At 41.9% G+C, this 20,070-nt stretch overlaps 1 protein-coding gene across 4 annotated transcripts in view; it reads left to right on the top strand.

Annotated features, from left to right (window-relative positions):
- The first annotated feature begins 8 nt into the window (after nucleotides 1-8).
- The window catches only part of kif5aa (kinesin family member 5A, a), a 21,251-nt gene continuing 1,189 nt past the window's right edge, over nucleotides 9-20,070 (top strand). Inside the window, exons 1-29 of one of the 4 annotated variants that reach the window (XM_029435868.1) lie at nucleotides 9-705; nucleotides 4,374-4,461; nucleotides 4,543-4,616; nucleotides 5,025-5,129; nucleotides 5,330-5,378; nucleotides 5,537-5,592; nucleotides 6,030-6,117; nucleotides 9,116-9,240; nucleotides 9,360-9,464; nucleotides 10,205-10,353; nucleotides 11,022-11,170; nucleotides 11,288-11,466; nucleotides 12,161-12,229; nucleotides 12,434-12,640; nucleotides 13,090-13,236; nucleotides 13,728-13,916; nucleotides 14,035-14,152; nucleotides 14,298-14,359; nucleotides 14,509-14,618; nucleotides 14,865-14,966; nucleotides 15,239-15,299; nucleotides 15,400-15,471; nucleotides 15,852-15,956; nucleotides 16,162-16,378; nucleotides 16,544-16,718; nucleotides 17,053-17,138; nucleotides 17,644-17,686; nucleotides 17,916-18,001; nucleotides 18,654-20,070. The exon at nucleotides 18,654-20,070 is cut by the window's right edge and continues 1,189 nt beyond it. In XM_029435868.1, the coding sequence (XP_029291728.1) occupies nucleotides 577-705; nucleotides 4,374-4,461; nucleotides 4,543-4,616; nucleotides 5,025-5,129; nucleotides 5,330-5,378; nucleotides 5,537-5,592; nucleotides 6,030-6,117; nucleotides 9,116-9,240; nucleotides 9,360-9,464; nucleotides 10,205-10,353; nucleotides 11,022-11,170; nucleotides 11,288-11,466; nucleotides 12,161-12,229; nucleotides 12,434-12,640; nucleotides 13,090-13,236; nucleotides 13,728-13,916; nucleotides 14,035-14,152; nucleotides 14,298-14,359; nucleotides 14,509-14,618; nucleotides 14,865-14,966; nucleotides 15,239-15,299; nucleotides 15,400-15,471; nucleotides 15,852-15,956; nucleotides 16,162-16,378; nucleotides 16,544-16,718; nucleotides 17,053-17,138; nucleotides 17,644-17,686; nucleotides 17,916-17,994 (3,138 nt within the window). In that variant the 5' untranslated portion in view covers nucleotides 9-576 and the 3' untranslated portion in view covers nucleotides 17,995-18,001; nucleotides 18,654-20,070. The remainder of the gene's footprint in view (nucleotides 706-4,373; nucleotides 4,462-4,542; nucleotides 4,617-5,024; nucleotides 5,130-5,329; nucleotides 5,379-5,536; nucleotides 5,593-6,029; nucleotides 6,118-9,115; nucleotides 9,241-9,359; nucleotides 9,465-10,204; nucleotides 10,354-11,021; nucleotides 11,171-11,287; nucleotides 11,467-12,160; nucleotides 12,230-12,433; nucleotides 12,641-13,089; nucleotides 13,237-13,727; nucleotides 13,917-14,034; nucleotides 14,153-14,297; nucleotides 14,360-14,508; nucleotides 14,619-14,864; nucleotides 14,967-15,238; nucleotides 15,300-15,399; nucleotides 15,472-15,851; nucleotides 15,957-16,161; nucleotides 16,379-16,543; nucleotides 16,719-17,052; nucleotides 17,139-17,643; nucleotides 17,687-17,915; nucleotides 18,002-18,653) is intronic. The other 3 variants (XM_029435871.1, XM_029435870.1, XM_029435869.1) reach the window with 3 other exon arrangements.

Genomic DNA, 20,070 nt, shown 5'->3' with positions numbered 1-20,070 from the left:
TGAGCTGACGATGACGAGGCTGTGTGGGTACCACTTTAAAGAGACGGATGCAGACCACGCCCTGCCTTCACCCACCGATAGAGGGCGCTGTGGCGACCAAAGCAGGCCGATCAGCAGCAGCTTTACCTCCCTGCCCTTCCAGCAGCATCTCACCTTCAACCGGCCTGACGCACATCCACCACTGCAGCCGAGAAGCAAAATAAAAAACACGAGAGAGAGAAAGACCGCGTCAAACGAACCGACAAGAACAATCCAGTCGGTTATTTTAATGATGTAGGGGATCGTTTTGGGGTTTGACATCTAATTTAGCCCGCCCGCCTCTGCGACACGGAAACACCTTCCAGCTGCGCACAAATAAATTGCATCCTCTCTCAGCTTGTCAGGATACATCCATCCAACCTCGCCACCGTGCTGCCAGTCCTTTTCGACGCAGAAGGACGAAGTCACTGCGCTTCCCTCGCCGTTTATTTTGACGGTCAGATCGGGCCCCGAGCAGCGACGGGTCGCCTCCAGCCTCCGCAGCATCTTCTCCGCTCAGCAGAAGGCAGCATCCTTCCTCCTCCTTGAATCTGCGCAATGGCCGATGTCCCAGCGGAGTGCAACATAAAAGTGCTGTGTCGCTTTCGTCCTCTCAACCAGTCTGAGGTCGTACGCGGGGACCAGTTCATCCCCAAATTCCAAGGAGACGACACTGTCCTCGTCGCGGTGAGTAAAGAGAGGCGCTTTGTTGTGCAAGCAGGCCCTTCATCAATAAATCATCAGCCAGTCTCATCTGTTTGGGTCCTGGATCGGCAGGAACACATTATAATTGGTGCAGTGCAGGGAAATAATACAGCTTTCCCCCCCACAATCTGGCGTTTCCTTAACATGACAAAGCACAAAAACATATAATGTTGTTGAAGTGCGCCAACTGGCCTTTTGCTTCAGCTGATGAGTGTAGCTCACTGTGTAGCCTATGAATGAAACATGGCCAACACCTTGTTATCATGAGCATATGGCTCGTCTAAAGAGATAGAGATGCTGACACATTTCAAACAGTAAATTGCTGTATTTTTCTGTAGGCTTATATCAGTCAGTCATTGCCCTTTATGAGTAATTGTGATTTATCACATTCATCTAACAAAACCATCAAAGATAAATTCATTCATTATGTGTGTTTAAGATAATTAGCCTAATTAGCCTTAATGCTGCCATGAAGGAGGTCAGCCTTCAGCACAGCAGGCTTTCTATTGTATTGTGTTGTGGGTTCATTACTCAGCAGGTGCAGACAGATATACTGGTGCAGAGATGACGTCTGCTGAGGATCTTTGTAGTAGATGTTGAAGTTGGGAGAAATGGGGGCTAGTGAGCTGGGTAGACCAAAATCTGATGATGCTGTATTACTTGTTTACTCTGAAGATAAGATAATGTGTGAAAGGGAGGATACACTATGCAAATTATACACAATATATTCTGAATGTTTAACAGCTGGAGAGCGTGTGGCTGTGTTGTGTAGGGAACACTTTCATCTCAGCACGCTTGAATTAGTCTTTTGTCAAAACTGGAAAAGATTTCTCTCACGTTTATCCAAATGTCATCTTATTGCGTTTTTGTCTATAAAAACAATATTTCTTCTAAATAAAATAACTGCCAGTTATCCTTATTTCAGTGTTAGATTCTAATACAAATAAAATAAAATAAAGTTATGGTGCCAAAAATTAAATAGTTAGGGCAGCAACCTTCCTTATCCAGTAGGCTGTTCTTTAAAGATCGTAAACATCTTGAAACAAGTTCACTTGTATCATAAACAAACTGAAATAATACAGCTACAGTTTTGTTTTTATATGGTTTTAGTATTGTAAACAAATTGAATTGAAATATTTTCAGATTTGTGATCATAGCTACGTGGTTCACATTTACATTTAGGAGACATGAATTGGAATCGATCCCATCGCTTGAGGCTTGAGAGTTGTTGCATAATGTTGCTTGTATATGTTGATTGTTCCTCTTTACATGTTCTGTTCTGGGCCAAATATTCCATGTCTTAAGGAATGCTAAAAGAAACACAAAGATAGTACACAAGTACTGCTTGGGGTGCTAACAGAAGAGGAATAGTTAGCTTTGGTTCTCTTCTGGCTGGTAAATGCAGTGTGCTGTGGGAGGAGTCATGTTGAGGTAATGGAAACATCTACCTGACCTTCCTCTCTGCTCTCATGGACAGTCAGAAACTGATCTCTCTAATTGCCCACAGAGAGGATCAATAATCATCCAGCGAGCTTGTGCATCACTGGCTGACCTGCCTTGTCTCCGGCTCCATCTGTCTGTCTTTGCATTTTTCTGTCTCATCTTACTGTTTTTCTCTCTCTATTTTGTGTCTGCCTCTTTGACTCTCACCATTATGTTGCTTTTGCTCATCCATCTCCATTTTTACGTCTCTTTTTGTCCCTCCTCCCCTCGTCCTGGGCCAGAATGTCTCTCTCTGGTAAATCACTCTGCCATGGGGGAGGTCTGCAGACGAGTCAATTTGTTAATGACATTTAATACGGCTCATGTTCTGGCAGCTCACATTATTGTGTTGCGTTGTGGCCTCTGTATCCGATCAGGACGATGACATTCAGGGCAGCGAGGCTCGTCAGGCTGAGTCACTCGTCTGCGTGTCATGCAAGATTGTTTGTTTTTTAGGAGGAGCTGATTTAATTGGGTGCAAAGTTTGAAAGTTTCCTGTAGATTTAGTTTCTAACACATCAACGTAAAAATCAAAAGAACATTTAAAGTGTGTTGTAGTTCTGACGCAGTCTTTTAAAATGCTGTAAACAGTGCGTAGGAGCCTCATCTTTTTGTATTTGTCGACCTACTTCCTGTGTACACAAGTGGTTTCATACCATGTACTCATTGTTAAAACCTTTTCTGTCCCGTCCCCTCTTCTGCCTACCCTTTTAACGAGCATCTGTAACTCAGAGCTTTTATTTAGTCCCTTTTTCTTAGAAATCCGAAACATCCTCCTCGTTTTCTGTTCATATTCTAAACAAATGCATCTACAGCTTCAGTGGACAGTAATATCTGAGCTTTCATCATTTATAGGAATAATTCAACATTTTGGGAAATATGCTTATTCACTTTCTTGCCAAGAGTTAAGAGGAGACATTAGCTAGCCATAAGTTAAGTAGTTAGGTATCTTGGCACAAAGCTTGAAAGAAAGAAATTGTCTGGCCCATAACCTCCTTAAAAGCACAATTAAACAACTTGGATCATAACATTGTAACTAGTGAGCTTTACGGTGGCTGGTTGGCATATTTCTTTCCCATCAAAAGACAGCCTGGCTAGCTGTTTCCCCCTGTTTCCAGTCTTTGTGCTAAGCTAAGCTAACGGTCTCCTGGCTGTAGCTTCATATTCATTGTACAGTGATTCTCTGCATGAAAGTGTATAGAGAGTGTATTTCCAAAAATATCAACTATTTCTTCAAGAAACATATAAGGATGATTACTTTATTGGAATTCAGCAAAATAAAGTCAAAGCCTCATGGGAGCTGTAGTTCTAAAATACTAACAAACAAATTGTTCAAATGTTTCAATTCAGCACAGCAGGAGATGCTCCTTAATCTTACAATATGTTCAGAAAATATCAGGAACATGTTTCTATTTTTCAGGAAGCCTGATGATAGAAACCCACAATCATAGATATGTAATATGTATATATGTAAATAGCTAGTAATGGAAAAACAGCGTCCTTTCCCCCGTCTGTCATCTGAAGTTGCCAGGTCCCGGGTGAAATATGGCTTCAATGAGCAGAGAGGAAGAAGCTCCGCAGAACCGGTTATCTCACTCTCTGCTGATATCATCTTCTTTTGTTGTGGACTTGCTCGAGAAGATGAAAGCAGCGTTTCACAAAGCATCCCTAAGTAGCAGCAACACTGAAGCATTCTCAGAGTCCGGGGTGATGCTGCTTATTTGCCACGTCATGAGAAAATAATAAATTTTTATTTGTCTTGTTTTTTGCTTGAATTGGTTCAAGAGGTATTTCTGAAGCCTGAAAGAAAATGTTTAGTTTTCATCAGAATTGGCGTTTTGAAGATTTCATAAGAAAACAGCAATATGTTGTGTTGGTAACATTAATGTGCTGAGAGACGACATTTAAAGGTTTAAGAACGTCCCATCCTTTTTATAAGTGTGAATCTTATTATTTTATGGGGCCACCTCACGGTGCTGAGATCATCTTCCGAAGCTCAAACTGATGACTCACTGCTAGAAAAGAGATTTGAAAACATCTACTGCTAAATACTGCACCTTCTGATTTAATTAAATGTCCTGAGACTAAACTGAAAAATCTCAATTTGGAGATAAACCACCTTCTTTTGCTTTTTGTTCATTTGTTGTTGTTGTTCATGGTCTTCACAGGGGAAGTCCTATGCCTTCGATCGAGTGTTTCCAACCAACACCACCCAGGAGCAGGTGTACAACACCTGCGCCAAGCAGATTGTCAAGGGTACGGATGATCAGCCACGTCAAAATATGTCCGATATTTGAAATGTATGAGTTCTCATTTGTTGTTCTGTGTTTCTCATAGATGTTCTCGGTGGATACAATGGCACTATCTTCGCATATGGACAAACCGCCTCCGGGAAGACTCACACCATGGAGGTACAGTATTCAGAGCACTTAATCAAAACTTATCCTTCAAATGAACCTTAATATGACCCAACCACTCAGACCTGGAGAGCTGTTTACACAATCATTTGTATATGAAATGTATTTTCACAATTTCTATTCTGACTAATTTTAATGTCACTAGAAACTGGTGTCAGGTCTCACAGAAGGATCCACCAGACCTTACTTTAAGTGTCTACTTGGTCTATATGTTGTTGACTCTTTGTGGTTCTACCAGGATAACATTTCTCTTTTTTCTGCCAAGCCTTTTACTGTCCTCCGCTTTGATCAGACTTTTTATAAGAATGTAAAGGTGTTATTGCATTAAGTATCCATTAGCCTTTGGCCCTGGATAACCATCCCACTCTAAGTTGTATCCTTATCTGTGACTTCCTGTTTCAGGGCAAGCTGCACGATCCTCACCAGATGGGTATCATTCCTCGCATCGCTGAGGACATTTTCAACCACATCTTTGCCATGGATGAAAACCTGGAATTCCACATCAAGGTGGTGTATTTGTGCCGTTACAGTAGATAATGTCTTGTATTGTGTTTATCGTCTGTTCTCCTTTTGTTTTCTTGTATCAGTCTTTACATTGTGTGTGCAAACAGTTAATCAAAACTGTGTACGTACAGTAAGTTGTGTGATGTGTTTTACATTTCACCCTGAGGTAAATTTGGTTTCGTATTTTTGTGTTTCTCCAACAGGTTTCATACTTTGAGATCTACATGGACAAAATCCGTGACCTTCTAGATGGTTTGTGCTAATGAGTTCTAATTGAATCACTTTCAAAGTATTTTGATTTGTGAAATATAAAGTAATGTTGAACCAATTTAGCTACTGCATGGATTTGTTGTACTTTGTTCTAAAATACTTACAACACATCATTTAAATATTTCTCTATTTTCTTTTAGTGACAAAGACCAACCTGTCTGTCCATGAGGATAAGAACAGGGTGCCATTTGTCAAGGTTTGTGAAATAGTTTTGTATGTCGTCTTTTTAGATGAAATGAAGTCAGACTCATATTCTGTCTCTCCTCTCCTCTCTCTTCTCCTCGTTTCCTCTCTTCTCATATCCTCTCTTCTCTCCTCTCTTCTCTTCTCCTCTCCTCTCCTCTCCTCTCCTCTCCTCTCCTCTCCTCTCCTCTCCTCTCCCCTCTCCTCTCCTCTCATATCCTCTCCTCTCTCCTCTCCTCTCTTCTCATATCCTCTCTTCTCTTCTCTCCTCTCCTCTCCTCTCCTCTCCTCCCCTTGTTTCCTCTCCTCCCCTCTCCTCTCCTTGTTTCCTCTCCTCTCCTTCCCTCTCCTTGTTTCCTCTCCTTGTTTCCTTTCCTTTCCTTTCCTTTCCTTTCCTTTCCTTTCCTTTCCTCTCCTCTCCTCTCCTCTCCTCTCCTTTCCTCTCCTCAGGGATGCACTGAGCGTTTTGTCTCCAGCCCTGATGAGGTGATGGATGTGATCGACGAGGGCAAAGCTGCCCGCCATGTTGCTGTGACCAGTGAGTCTTTATCTAAGAATATTGTTGTTGCAACACATGATATACAGTGAGTAGATGACTATTACAATTCAGGACGGAAATCATCAAAAGAAATATATATATATATTTCAGACACCCCAAAAGCCAAATGCTTACAGTGAAACATTTTAGATGTCTCATCTTGTTCCTCTACTTTCCTATCGGAGCACGGGATCTATTTTCTTTTCAGTGCCGGCAGTAGCACTTACACTAGTTACTGATGCGTAAAGTGACCGCTGAGTTCATGTAGCCTGTTATGTTGTCTGATTATGTAATCTTCATATTACAGCACGCTATAATTTCCAAGCTTCATTCATTCTCATAAAAAGAAATAAGATCCTGCCAGATGAAGCTCACTGTAAAGTAATTGGCAGCCGTGGGCAGTTATTGTGTGCTTGGAGAAAGCAACAAAGCAGAACTACGTCTCTGCTTGCAGCCATTATCCCAATGAAGTCATTCCCAGTAACCAACAGAAACCGCTCGTCTAATAAGATGGTTTCTTAAAGTGCTGTACTCAGTAAACTGACAACAGTATGTTTATCTTTAACGTATGTTACAAAACCTTCCAAATATTAGAAAATAAAAGTTCTCTCATCTGTTATTCCTTGTTTGCTGCTGGCTCGCTCCTCTATGTTCAGTAATAATGTCTTACTCATGGCTCAACTACTGCGGGTGATTGTTCTCCATCAAATCCATAAAAATGCTTCAGTAGTGTAAGCATCTTTCTTCAGGGGGTTTGCTCTAAAAGAGCAAAAACAATGATCACACCCCACATTTCATTAAGCAAACAATAATAAGTTTCAATCACTACTGTTAAGACTGATTTTGTATTTCAGTGGAGGTATTTCAAAAGGTAAAAATACAATAAAGCCACTCCTTGGAGAACTATCCAAATGACAAGCCATTACAAAACCTTAATGGTTTCCTGTGGTGGAGTCTTGTGCTGACTCACAGTGATGAAGTGAAAAGAGTGAGCCAAGATGAGCTGTGGGATTCAGTGCTCAACAAAAACACCCGGATGGCTTCACTGATCTTTCCTCAGAGTTAATGCACGTTGTGCCTCAGCGCTCCGTATGATTGTTCGTCCTCACTTTAGACTTTCTGTGAAACTTTAAAGAGATGATTTGATTTTGCCCTTTTTTGTAAAGTGTCTTGGACCTTACCTTAAATGTCAGCCAATGCAAACCATCTGTGCTGCAGGACTATCTGCATACATACAAGAGGATCAATATGCCCGAATTAGAGAGACATTGAATGACCCCCAATATGTTACAGTGCTGGAAACTCTTAAGAGATATTAGAGATAAAAGCACTTAACCAGAAGGAAATGTGTTGCATTAACATTCCTGCTTCTCAGTGCGAGTCCTTAATCACCCTAAAAATTAAATCACTGCAGTCACAAAAATAATCCAATAATCTCAGCATGTAATAATGTATAATAATAGCTACCCTCATATACTTAAGTAATACTTAATACATATACTAATGCATGACAAATGATGATTTAACACATGAATTATTGCAGGATGAATTCCTGTTGCTCACCATTAATAAATGATCAAGTCACTATGACTTCATGGGAGTTGTTCACACTTAATAGAAGGAATGTTAATTCACAGTTACTTCATACATTAATTGATGTGCAACCAAATGCTGCATGGCCCAATAGTATTCCTGCCACCTTCACATTTTTTATTATTATATGTGTTTGTTGCTGAAAGAAGTGGAGTGTAGGTGGTAGAGAATGATGCACTAAAAACAAAATCATCTTGCAGGTGCCAATTGACAAGTTAGAGCAAGTTAACTGGAATGTGGGAAAGAAATACATTTCAATTAACTTTCAAGCCAATAACTTAATCTGCTGTTCAAAATGTGTTTTAATCAGTAATAATTGTAAACACAGGAATATTATAGGCCTATCGATTTAATTATCAAGTAAATAAAGTATGCACTATAGGACGAGTATGATGTTTCCAGTCCTCCAGAGGCTGAGTCCTCTGCAAAGCTTTTAGTGTCTTATGTCAGGGGAACAAACCTGAGCGGTTTATAACTAATGTTAACAGATATTTGTCTTCAGAAGAGTTTGAATAAAATGATTTGAAGCTGAAAAGCTCAGTTTGCTCACTTGGTACAGACTGCTATAGAAGAACATGGCATCTCTTACCAGACAGGCTGATAAAGTGTCTGACCCAGCTCACTCTCTTCACACTACAGGGTTAGGGTTAGACAAACTACAGCTTGTGCTGCGGCAGACGATACAAAGCATGCAAAATCGCTATAAATATTAATGTCTGCCTGTATGTGTATTTATTTATATATCATACATTTAAATATAATTGCATAATTTATAAATGATTTACTCATAAAGAAAGTCTGCTCAATAATCTAGCTTTGAACATGGACAGTAAGCAGCAGTTGATTTGCTCAGAGCTGCGTTCAGGAGCAGCGCAGTCTTTTCTGTTTCCTGGTTGATGCCTGCTGACTCACGGTGCTGCAGAGCGGTGATGGCAGATTAATGGGGCGACGCTCTGCAAACACTGAGCTGACGCCCTCAGATATCACCTGCAGAGAAACCTACTGTCCGTCTGATGAAGAGAGACATTCAGACCAGTGCTGCTCGTCATCTGCACTCTGTGAAAATGATATATTTCTGCTGCAGTAATAACATTTGATGGTAAATGTTAGTTTCTATGTTTTTGTAAAACAAGGGTAACTGTATGTCACTGAGTCAGGTTTAAATGGTGAATTTATAATTGTTCAGTTCAAATCTCCATGATTACAAAGTAGTCTCTGTTCTCTATTGTGAAACAAATGTGATTTCCTTGTACACAGGCACATTTTTGGAAGAAATAAAGTTTGATTACATTAGATCTTCATTCTTTATCCTTCCAAAAACACCACTTTTAACATCCAAAGACTGCAGGGAACCTCTTTGCCTTTTGTCAACCCCGACGGTATTGTTGCTTCTGTCTTTGTGCAGATATGAACGAGCACAGTTCTCGCAGCCACAGCATCTTCCTGATCAACATCAAGCAGGAGCATGTGGAGACTGAGCAGAAACTGTGTGGAAAACTGTATCTGGTGGATCTGGCTGGCAGTGAGAAGGTAGGAGACATTATAAATCAACAACTCCCAACATGCAATTCAGCTGCTTCAAATAAACGACGTCTGTGTTTTTCTTCAGCTGTTCATCTCTCATGTTTGACTCTCTTTCTTTATTCCAGGTCAGTAAGACTGGAGCAGCAGGAGCCGTCCTGGACGAGGCTAAAAACATCAACAAGTCTCTTTCTGCTCTGGGAAATGTCATCTCTGCTCTGGCTGAGGGCACGGTGAGCGATTTCCACCCTACTTTTTATACAGTAGAGGAACAATTGTGCCTCAGGATTTACAGTAAAATAGACGAGGACATATACAGATCTAGATTAAAGTACAAATAAATCAGTGGTGAAGTGGCAAAAAGTGGTCATACTTACTCTTTTGGAGAATACTGTATGTCAGTGTTGAGCCAATATGTGAGATATTTAAGGAGCTGTACTTTCTTCACATATCAATAAATTCAAACGTGTTTAATTTTCATTTCAACTGGAATTGACCTGTTTACCTCCAGGTTCAGATACTCTACCAAATAACCTTCCTCTCTCATTTCTAACATTAATATGCAGTAGCTGTCGGTCCCTCCTGTCGATTTGTTAATGAAATGCATCCCAGTACCGACACCCTTCTTTTATTTCTCTGCCAACTCAACAGGTTTGGCTGTCAAATGCCAAAACTGTCCGAGCCAATTATAAGATTAGTTTGATGCGTCACAATCTGAGACTTTTGACAGCAGTTCTGGGGTTCATTAGAATATCTAAAGAAATCAGGATGAACATTTATGTACATTGTTGCTGAACATGATCTTCTGATGAATCACTGCAGAAGCCCAAGAACAGGAAGCAAATGATGCATACCTGCTGCATTTCTCTCATTCTTTTGGTTCTAAATTGTCTTGTGATCTTGATCTTTTCCCCTCTCTGTTCTTCTTCTTTCATTCTGTGTCATCTTCCCACCCTTCTTCTCTCTCCTGCAGAAAACTCACGTGCCGTACCGTGACAGCAAAATGACCCGCATCCTGCAGGACTCCCTCGGTGGGAACTGTCGCACCACCATGTTCATCTGCTGCTCTCCCTCCAGCTACAACGACGCCGAGACCAAGTCGACTCTGATGTTTGGACAACGGTAGATACATTTGTTGATGCGTCTTTGGAAAGAATATATATATATTTAAAGATGTTAACTTCTACACAGAGCAGGAAAACCAACAAAACATGTTTACTGCTTTTTCACATGCTGCCACACATTTAGCAGGAAACTCACTAAATGTTCTCTTCAAAAGCAGGATTTTGACCTATTTTTGGGAGTGACCTACTAAAACCCAAACACAGCAGAGGCGTACACTGCCAACTTGATTATATCACACACAGTTTTGACTATAATAGTATGCAGACATGAGGAGGAACACAGGGAGGAATTAATCTGATACTTGGCAATGCATCTTTGGATACAGTCATGGCCGCTTTAAGAAATTGTAGTTTACAGTTTGGCATGCTGCCATGTTTTTCAGCAAGGACTCAACTGATTATATTTACCCCTTAAAAGGAAGGTAATAAAGTATTTTGGGCATGGCCTAAAATCCAAACAAGTCAGATGCAGAAGCTAACTGACACGGCCGACTTATATAATAATTTTAATAATGTTCTCTCACCAGGGAGGTATGAATCTCATACTTGTCAGGTGACTTTGGAGCTATATCACCAACACCTATCATCGGTCCTTTCCTTAATCACCTAAAAAACAGATTCACGTTTTCCACCGTGTCTCTCTGTCTTTGTCTTCCTCTGTCACAGTGCCAAGACCATCAGGAACACCGCCTCCATCAACCTGGAGCTGACAGCGGAGCAGTGGAAGAGGAAGTTCGAGAAGGAGAAGGAGAAGAACAAGACTCTGAAGGAAACCGTCCTGAAGCTGGAGACTGAGCTCAACCGCTGGAGAAACGGTGGGACACATTGAGTGTTTTCTGACTGGCTGAACTCCAACTACATCGTTAACAGAACGGCCTCATTCTGATGTATTTGTTTCTCTGTCCTCTTTGTCCTTTCATCCCTCCCCTCAGGAGAGAATGTGCCTGAGACTGAGCAGACCTCACCAGACGTGGTGACCCGTTTTGAGACCATCGAGGAGCGTCCCATTTTGGACAATGACACCTCCTCCATTGTTGTCCGCATTTCCGAGGAGGAGCGGCAGAAGTACGAGGAGGAGATCCGCAAGCTCTACAAGCAGCTGGATGACAAGGTCCAAACATAAGAACACATTAACTGCAACAGACACTTTGCTTCAGTATGTAGCAGAAGATCAGACATTTATTTTGGCTCTAAACCTTTCGTTGCTTTATAAACCAGCTGAAGCATTTTGAAGTAAATTCTTTGACGGACAGGAAGCCAGTGAAAAGACTTCCAAACGGGAGTGATGTGATCCACTCTCTTGGTGTTAGTCAGGACTCGAGCAGCAGCGTTCTGAATCAGCCGCAGCTGTCTTTAGTTAGAGGTTTCTAGTCAGACCTGTAAAGACACCGCTACAGTAATCGAGTCTACTGAAGATAAATGCATGGGCCATTTTTCCAAATCCTGCTGAACCAAATTCCTTCAATCGACCTTAAAAATGTGAGGTTTGATATGAGCCTATAGTTGGTCATTAGTGATGTCTCTAGATTGTTCTTTTTGAAGAGTGGCTCGAGGACTGCAGCTTGTGGAAAGACACCTGAGAGAAGACACATGTTTACAATTAGTATAAAATAAGATGCAACAGGAATATATTTTAGTATCTTTCTCACTTGTGTAAAACATTGCCGACATCTTAGACTGAAATGTAAATATGGATTTATGTAAAACGATCATGGACAAAGTAGATGAAAGACTAAAATTTTTGGGTATTCATACACACATGCAAGAGAGTGGTTGGTATTTATGATAATATCTTGTTAATGCAGGATGATGACATCAACCTGCAGTGCCAGTTTGTGGAGAAGCTGAAGCAGCAGATGCTGGACCAGGATGAGGTCAGTATACGCAAACTCACACAAACAAATACACACTGTATACACACACAGACTATGTTTGAGACACTAATTCTAAATGTATGCTTAAAACCAACCTCCAGCTTTCAAGCAGCCCTTAAATAATTAAGGACAAAATGTTGTCTTTTGTCTTGATTGAAGGTCGTAATCTGTCTCCCCCTCTTTTCTGTCCTTCCCTCCCTCCAGCTCCTGGCATCATCCAAGGGCGATGGGGACAAGGTCCAGGCTGAACTCGGGAGGCTGCAAGTGGAGAGCGACTGCGCCAAAGCGGAGGTGAAGGAGGTGCTGCAGGCTCTGGAGGAGCTGGCCATCAACTACGACCACAAGAGCCAGGAGGTGGAGGAGAAAGGCATGCAGAACCAGCTGCTGGCCAACCAACTATCCCAGAAAATGGTAGGCTTTTAGGAGGAATAATGAGAATGTCTCTGCCAAGGAGGTTTTCAGTCCCATGATATTTATTGTGCTACAGAAATGTCTTTTTAAAATGCATTACTGTTTTCTCATTGTTGGTTGTCTATTTCAGTGGCCACGAGAAATCTTGCACATGTCATCCTTCTAGAAAGCCTTATTGTCCCTGGACAGGTTTTACATATTCTCCAAAATTGATGGTCTCCATCTCCCAGTTAGAGTAACGTTTATCACTAAAACCGAGAGTTTGAAACTCCAACAATGCCTCTGTTCTTTGGTGGAGTAACCTCACTTGTATATGATTTAAATATTAGTGGATCCGCTGGTTTCCCAGTCTAGATGTACATTAAACATTTTCTAATGGAGGTTTGTGGTCTCTGGGTGCTTCGCTGATCCTTACTGATCCTCTCTTCCTCTCTTTTTCTTTGCAACAGGCCAGTCTGATGGAGCTGGAGGCAGAGCTGTCTCGTATGCAGGAGGTGAGCGGACAGCAGAGGAAACGCATCGCTGACGTCCTCAATGGTCTGATGAGGGACCTCAGCGAGTTCAGCAACATCGTAGGCAACGGGGAGATTAAGCTGGTGAGTTGGCTCTAAGTTTAAACAGAGAAGAAGAAGATGAGACACTAGATGCCAATAAATAGTTTTTTCATGCGCTGTTCAATTTTGAGAGTTTGGGGTATTTTGCTACCATCCCATGTCTTCTTCCAGACTAGAGAAAGGGCTTTGTTCATTCATAGCTGGATTTATATAAATACAATGAAAGAATTTTGATCCTGGCTTTATCCAATGTTCAGTTTTCTGTTTGGGAAATGTATGCAAATTAACACATATAAGACTCATTTACATATTTAAAATAACATTAAAATAAAGATTTCATAACATTTATAATACAAAAAATAATTGTCTTAATGAAAGTTATTAACTGCTGAAGTTTCATGGTGATTCTTCTCTTAAATTAGAGGTCAACAATGCACATATACTGCAGGTACACTATACAACGCTTAATAAAAAGAACTGTGGGGAAACTGTGGAAAAGAAAATAACCTGACATTTATTTCTCCAATCCTCAGCCGGTGGAGATTAGCGGTGCGATCGAGGAAGAGTTCACAGTGGCTCGCCTCTACATCAGCAAGATCAAGTCGGAGGTGAAGAGCATGGTGAAGCGCTGCCGCCAGCTGGAGAACATGCAGCTGGAGTGCCACCGCAAGATGGAGGAGACCGGAAGGGAGCTCTCCTCCTGCCAGCTCCTCATCTCTCAGGTGAGGGATGGAGAAGAGATGGAGTTGATGAAAGGCTGCTTGAATGAATCATTTATAGTAGTTTGTCATGGCTGTTTTGTTTTTTACATTTCCTGTATGTGCGTTTATGTTGGTACAGCATGAAGCTAAGATCCGCTCTCTGACGGAGTACATGCAGAGCGTAGAGCAGAAGAAGAGGCTGCTGGAGGAGAGCCACGACTCCCTGAGCGAAGAGCTGGCCAAGCTGCAAGACCAGGGTAACATGTGTACACATACACACACATTCTGTTAAAACAAATATGGAATAGTTTATCCTCTTTTTCTTTTTCTCAGTAAATTGCCTGAAGATTTTATTCGGTTGTTGCTCTGTGCTGAATGCTTTCGTTCTCTTTTTTTCACCAGATAACTCCCTGCTTGAGGAGAAGGATGGAGAGAAGGGTGAGATTGAGGATGGAAATGTGAAGGTAAGAAACATGTGCGCCCAGCCTGAAACCTGAGTTCATTCATTAAAATGGATTGAAATTCTGACATGGGCATCCTGTCACTCCAGGATAGAATACAAGCAAAGTTTGTATCTGAAGAGACGCTGTGCATTTGCTCTTTTCATTTCCAGAAGGTTCCTCGTCAGCAGAGCGAGTCTCACCGTGGCCTCCATCACAAGCAGCTGGCCCGCCTGCGGGATGAGATCAACGAGAAGCAGAGGATCATTGACGAGCTCACTGAGTCAGTGACCACCTTTAATTAGTTCTTTCTATTTACACAAAGATACATACATAGATGTGATAATCACTTAGTAGTAATCATTATATGCTACTGTTATGCTTGGTAATATTACACACATGTTTTCATCCTGCATACACAAAACTATTTTATGTGAAATGTCAGGTTTGCTGTACATTAATTTGAATCTAAACTCTTCCCTTTCTGTTATTCCTCCTGAACCTGTGTGCTGCTGTTTCACACCTGCAGTCGCAACTCCAAGCTGGAGCTGGAGCTGGCTCAGGTTCGCGCTGACTTTGAACGCCTGAAGTGTCAGGACAACACCAAGAGTGAGCGCCTGGAGGAGCTCTCGTAAGTGTTGGGAGGTCCACTTTTCTTGTTTGTACTGTTTCATCATTAGATTATCAAGAAACATAAATGTGTGAGTATAGAGTACTTCATGTGTGTCAGCATACTGTGGAGGATTTCTGAGGGCGTTTCCATGATTATTTAAATGAAATAATTGAGGATATAATTGATACAGTGCACTCTCCCTACTTTTAAATTCCAGCAGAGGGCGCTCAGAACAACACATAGATATTTCGTTGTCTCTTTTGTAATGATGGTTTTGCTGTTTCCGTCAGATTCCTGCATGAGCGCCATGAGCAGACTAAACAGGACTTGAAGGGTCTGGAGGAGACTGTCGTGAGTAAACTATACACCACTATATGTCTTAAACATTGTCCGCTGCTGCGTTTCTGTCTTCATAGTTGTCTTACTAACCTCCACTCCACCTGTCCTCCAGGCCCGCGAGCTCCAGACCCTCCACAACCTGCGCAAGCTGTTCGTTCAAGACCTCACGTCGAGGGTTAAAAAAGTAAGCAGCTCCAAGATGATAAGAGACGGCATTGAAGAATATCCACTGATAAACCTCAGGAGGAATATCTTCCATTCCTCTAATCCCCCAAAACAATCACTTTTTGTGAAGACTAGTGGATAAAATATCCAACAGAAAGATCTTGCAAGGAATTAATGTCACGCAAAATACTGGATGTGTGTTGTTGGGCACATTTAACTGTGTATTGATAACTGATAAGATGGAAGATTTGACTCTAAAGTGAGTTTGAAAGAGTAGTAATCACAGTAATCAGTGAGCCACGTGTTTATAAATGCTTCTGTCATGTGTTACAATCATCAGAAAACCTCTTCCTCTATTCCTTGTTTTCTCATCTTCGTGCTTCGTCTTCCTCTCTGCAGAGTTCCGAATTGGAGCCTGATGATAGCGGGGGGTCTTGCACCCAGAAGCAGAAGATTTCCTTTCTTGAAAATAACCTGGACCAACTTACAAAGGTTCACAAACAGGTAAGACACACAGAAAGGATGAGAGGAAATGTGACTTTAGTGAAGTAAGCACCGTCTGCAGTTTGTGTTGTATTAGACCAGGAGACGTGTAATCCTGATATTTTCATTCCAAGAGATGTGTTATATTTTCCTATTTTTTCCACCCTGTGTGATGTCTCCCCCCTCCCTCCCTCTCTCTCTTGCTCTCTCTCTCTCTCTCCTCCAGCTGGTACGTGACAATGCAGATCTGCGCTGTGAGCTTCCAAAGTTGGAGAAACGTCTTCGGTCTACTGCTGAGAGAGTTAAGGCCCTGGAGACTGCACTGAGGGATGCTAAGGAGGGCGCAATGATGGACCGCCGCCGCTACCAGCAGGAGGTCGACCGCATCAAGGACGCCATGAGGGCAAAGAGCGCCCTGAGGCGTCCCCATGCAGCACAGATCGGTACTGCACTGAAGCTTGACCATTTCATTCATGCTTTTGTTTGTGTCATTGCCTGGTTAATGGAATTTGGACTGACTTTCTTTTCTGTAACCTCTGTGGTCTGCAGTTTTCCCCCATTTTAATTGTAGTTGTGCCCTACTTTACATTACTTTATCATCCCGACAGCCAAGCCAGTGAGACCGAAGCAGCTGCCCGTCTGCTCTCCCACCAACCCCTTCTACACTTACATCCGTGCCACTGAACACGCCAACACCTACAGCAACGCCCTCTTCCAGGGCAACGTGACACAGCCGAGCGCCGCCAGCGTCAACTGCAACCCTAACTCTGTCCAGAGCAACACGTGAGTTTAAATCCAGTTTCCACGGTTTCCAGACTACAGATTGCATGGATTAAAAGTCAGGTCTGTGACAGATGTCAGAGATCAGGTAGAGTCAGCACTGGAGCATCCTGTGGTGTTTGCAAACAGGTACTGAGAGGTCATTCATCCAAGCATGCTAATGTTATTACAACCAGCTGGCAGGCTTCTCCCTTTGACATTAAGTATTGCTTTAAGAATGTGTTCCTTTTGACTCTGTCAACCTTTTTACATTTGTTAAATGACTGGATCAGAAAAGTCTCCCTCCCTTGTGACGCCTCACGCTGCGCTCGTATTTGACCGTATTTGTTTTCCACAGAGTTTCCACAGCGCTGGGCTACAGAGCAGGCAGATACACTGGAGACACACTGGAGTCCTTCCCACTCAACATTGACAACAGTAAGAGTAAGAGCACGCACGCATGCCTGTATCCAAATCAATGTTCACATATCTATACGTGGGTGCACATGTACACAGAGTTTGGCATCAAATCAGTTTTGATCACGTGATCCTTTTAGAGTTACATTTATGTTAAGTCAAGTCAATTTCATTTATGTAGCCAAATATCACAATTTGATCTTTCACCTTTTCGACCCTCTGTTCGGATAAAGAAAAACCCTTTAACTGAGGAGGCATCCTTCTCCCAGGTCAGACAGACGGGCAATAGATGTGGAGTGTACAGAATAGAAAAAGTTAACACCATTACAACATGGACAATCCATATGACAAAGCTGTACACACTGTATATCAAAGAGATGGATCTACGACGATGATGAACAGACGAGACGTTTATTGTCAAGAGCTCTGATCTTTATAAACTCTTTGTTATATTATTGCATCCACGTTTCAATTAATGATAAGTTCGATCAATGAATCAATCAATGAAATTAAACGTACGTTTTCATTCCAGCAGGTAACAGTGTCAGTGAAACGAGAGACATCAATGACAACAGGTGAGGAAGTCGGCTACAGTAAGTTTACAGTAAACAGAGACACCGAGCTGTTTGTTGTTTCTGGTCACTTCAAATAAGTTAAGATTAGAATAAAGACATCTTTGTCATTTTGTTATCAATTTACTTTTACACTTCATATGACTTTTATTAAATGTACTGTGCAGTAGGATTATGATAAAGTTAAGTTATAGTTGGTTGTGTACTGAGTGTTGTGTTTGTGCATCGACAGAAGTGATGTTCACTGTAGCAGCGAGGTGGATGATTCAAACAGGCACTACATCATTCAGCAGGAGACCGCTGCAAGTTAATGCCATGGTAATTAACAGCACGCACACACACACACACACACACACACACACACACACACACACACACACACACACACACACACACACGCGCACATTAACTACGAATCACCTGCTTTTGAACGTTTTAAACCAATTTTCTGTCCTTCAATTTGTTTCAGTAGTTTATGAAAATCAACTCACAGTTTACTGGAATAAAGGAAGGTGAAAAAGTGTTTGCAGTGATGGGGTGGGGGGGGTTCCCATGTCAAGGAAGAGAAAGATTCACCTGCAGGCATACGCGTGCCAGCCACAGACACCACGAGCCCTGTATGCTGCAACATACAGAGGTCTTTACCTGGCGGAGATAGGCTTAATCAGCATTGTGTGAACTTGTTTGGCAAGGGCTTGAATATAACGGTGTTGATTATTTTGTAAAAGTCCTGCACGCCAGCTTTAACACACTGCCGTAGACTGGAAACCAGTGGCTGCCTGGAAGTTAGAAGATCAGTCTACAACCTTGTGGCACGCTTTGTCAAATGTGTGGCAATAAACGCGTCATTAAAACAAACAAAACCATTGCAATGGTCCTTTAATAAGAAACATTAGAAAGTTAATTTATAATCATTCAATATGACTCTTAACATATTTCTGTATTCCTTCCTTTCATTGTCTCTCTCCAGAAGATGACCAAACACTGTACCTGTCCAAGGACCCTCCCCTCCCATCTGCATGCAGCCTGTCTCCCCGTCCCTCCACTGCATCACTGATAAAGATGACGATGAAGATCTGTAGCCCTGTAGTCTTCAAACTAGATGAAGCCCTTCCTGCTCCCATGGTGACCACCCTCACCCTCAGGTTTGAGGTTCAGTCCCTTCCAGTTCAGTCATTGCAGGACGTAAATTAAATCAGAATTTGTTTTCTGTTTTTTAAATACAGAACTTTTAATCAACTCATCCATCTCTTGGCCAATTAATTTGTCAGCAGATATCAGTGATGCTGATTCCCTTCTAAAGGTGGTTGAACTGAACGGGGGCTGACTCCATCCCTGATCCTACACACATGTTGTAAATAATTGTGCTGTATACTCCAGTAGAGGTTTTCGACCAGCAACTGTTTGTGTGAATGCACAGCCTCCACCGTCTCCTGCACACATCTTCTTAAGGGCATCATGCGGATGACATACCGTAGGCAGACGTGACCTTTTTCTCTGTCGTAAATAAGAGTATAGTGTGTAACGCCAGCTTGTAACAGAAGACCCACACTCTGCATGCATGTCGCTTAGCGGGTTAGCTTTCAAACTTTGCATGTGTCCTGATTCCAGTCAGGAGCTGGTATGCTGTGAGTGAACAGTCTGATCGACTTTGACAGATGTCACAGAAAGAGAGAGAGAGAGAGCTGGTTTCCCTTAATCCTGATCATGGTCTCAGTGCTTCAGATTTTCTATTTTAAATTAAAACTGGGTCTATAATAACTAGGTCTAGTTTTAATTTAAGAGGACCTAAGGTGCAACATGCATCAGGGAAACCCAGCCCACACTTACAGTCTGTGTCGAGGAAACCTTTTGTAACTGTTTGATACTGTGATGTTGCAGCTGTATGTTGCTGTTATACATTTCGGGTATTGCTGCCCACATCCATTTATTGTGGACCCCTCCCTGCATTGCACCCGCATCATGTGAGTCTTCATACGGAGCCTTAACTAGAGCGGACTTCTCATGATAAAACTAACACCCTGCCATGTGCATACATTTGTAATTACTACCTCTAGAGCTACTCATTATACGCATATTACATTAAACTAACATCCTTTCAAAGGCCGAATAAGAGCTGATCTTAGAGTTTTCTAGAGGAAGTTCCAACGTTAGTGCACCAATAGCTGTAAGTAGATTTAAAAGCTCTCATCAGGGCAGTAGTTATCTTCTCCTGGTGTTCCTTCATACACAGATTCCTCCTCTGTCATATAACAGCATCAGAGCTCGTGCAAAAATGTTCTAGTGCAGCAGAGGACCAGAAGTTCTGGCTTCACTATATCAGGGCAGGTCACATTGATATTCAAATATTTTCCTAAACTTTCTGGTGTTTGATGCATTTATTTTCC

Source organism: Cottoperca gobio, chromosome 7 (assembly GCF_900634415.1).
Source record: "Cottoperca gobio chromosome 7, fCotGob3.1, whole genome shotgun sequence".
NCBI lineage: Eukaryota > Metazoa > Chordata > Actinopteri > Perciformes > Bovichtidae > Cottoperca > Cottoperca gobio.
The sequence above is the reverse complement of the archived record's forward strand: the minus strand, read 5'-3'. Positions and strand labels throughout refer to the sequence as shown.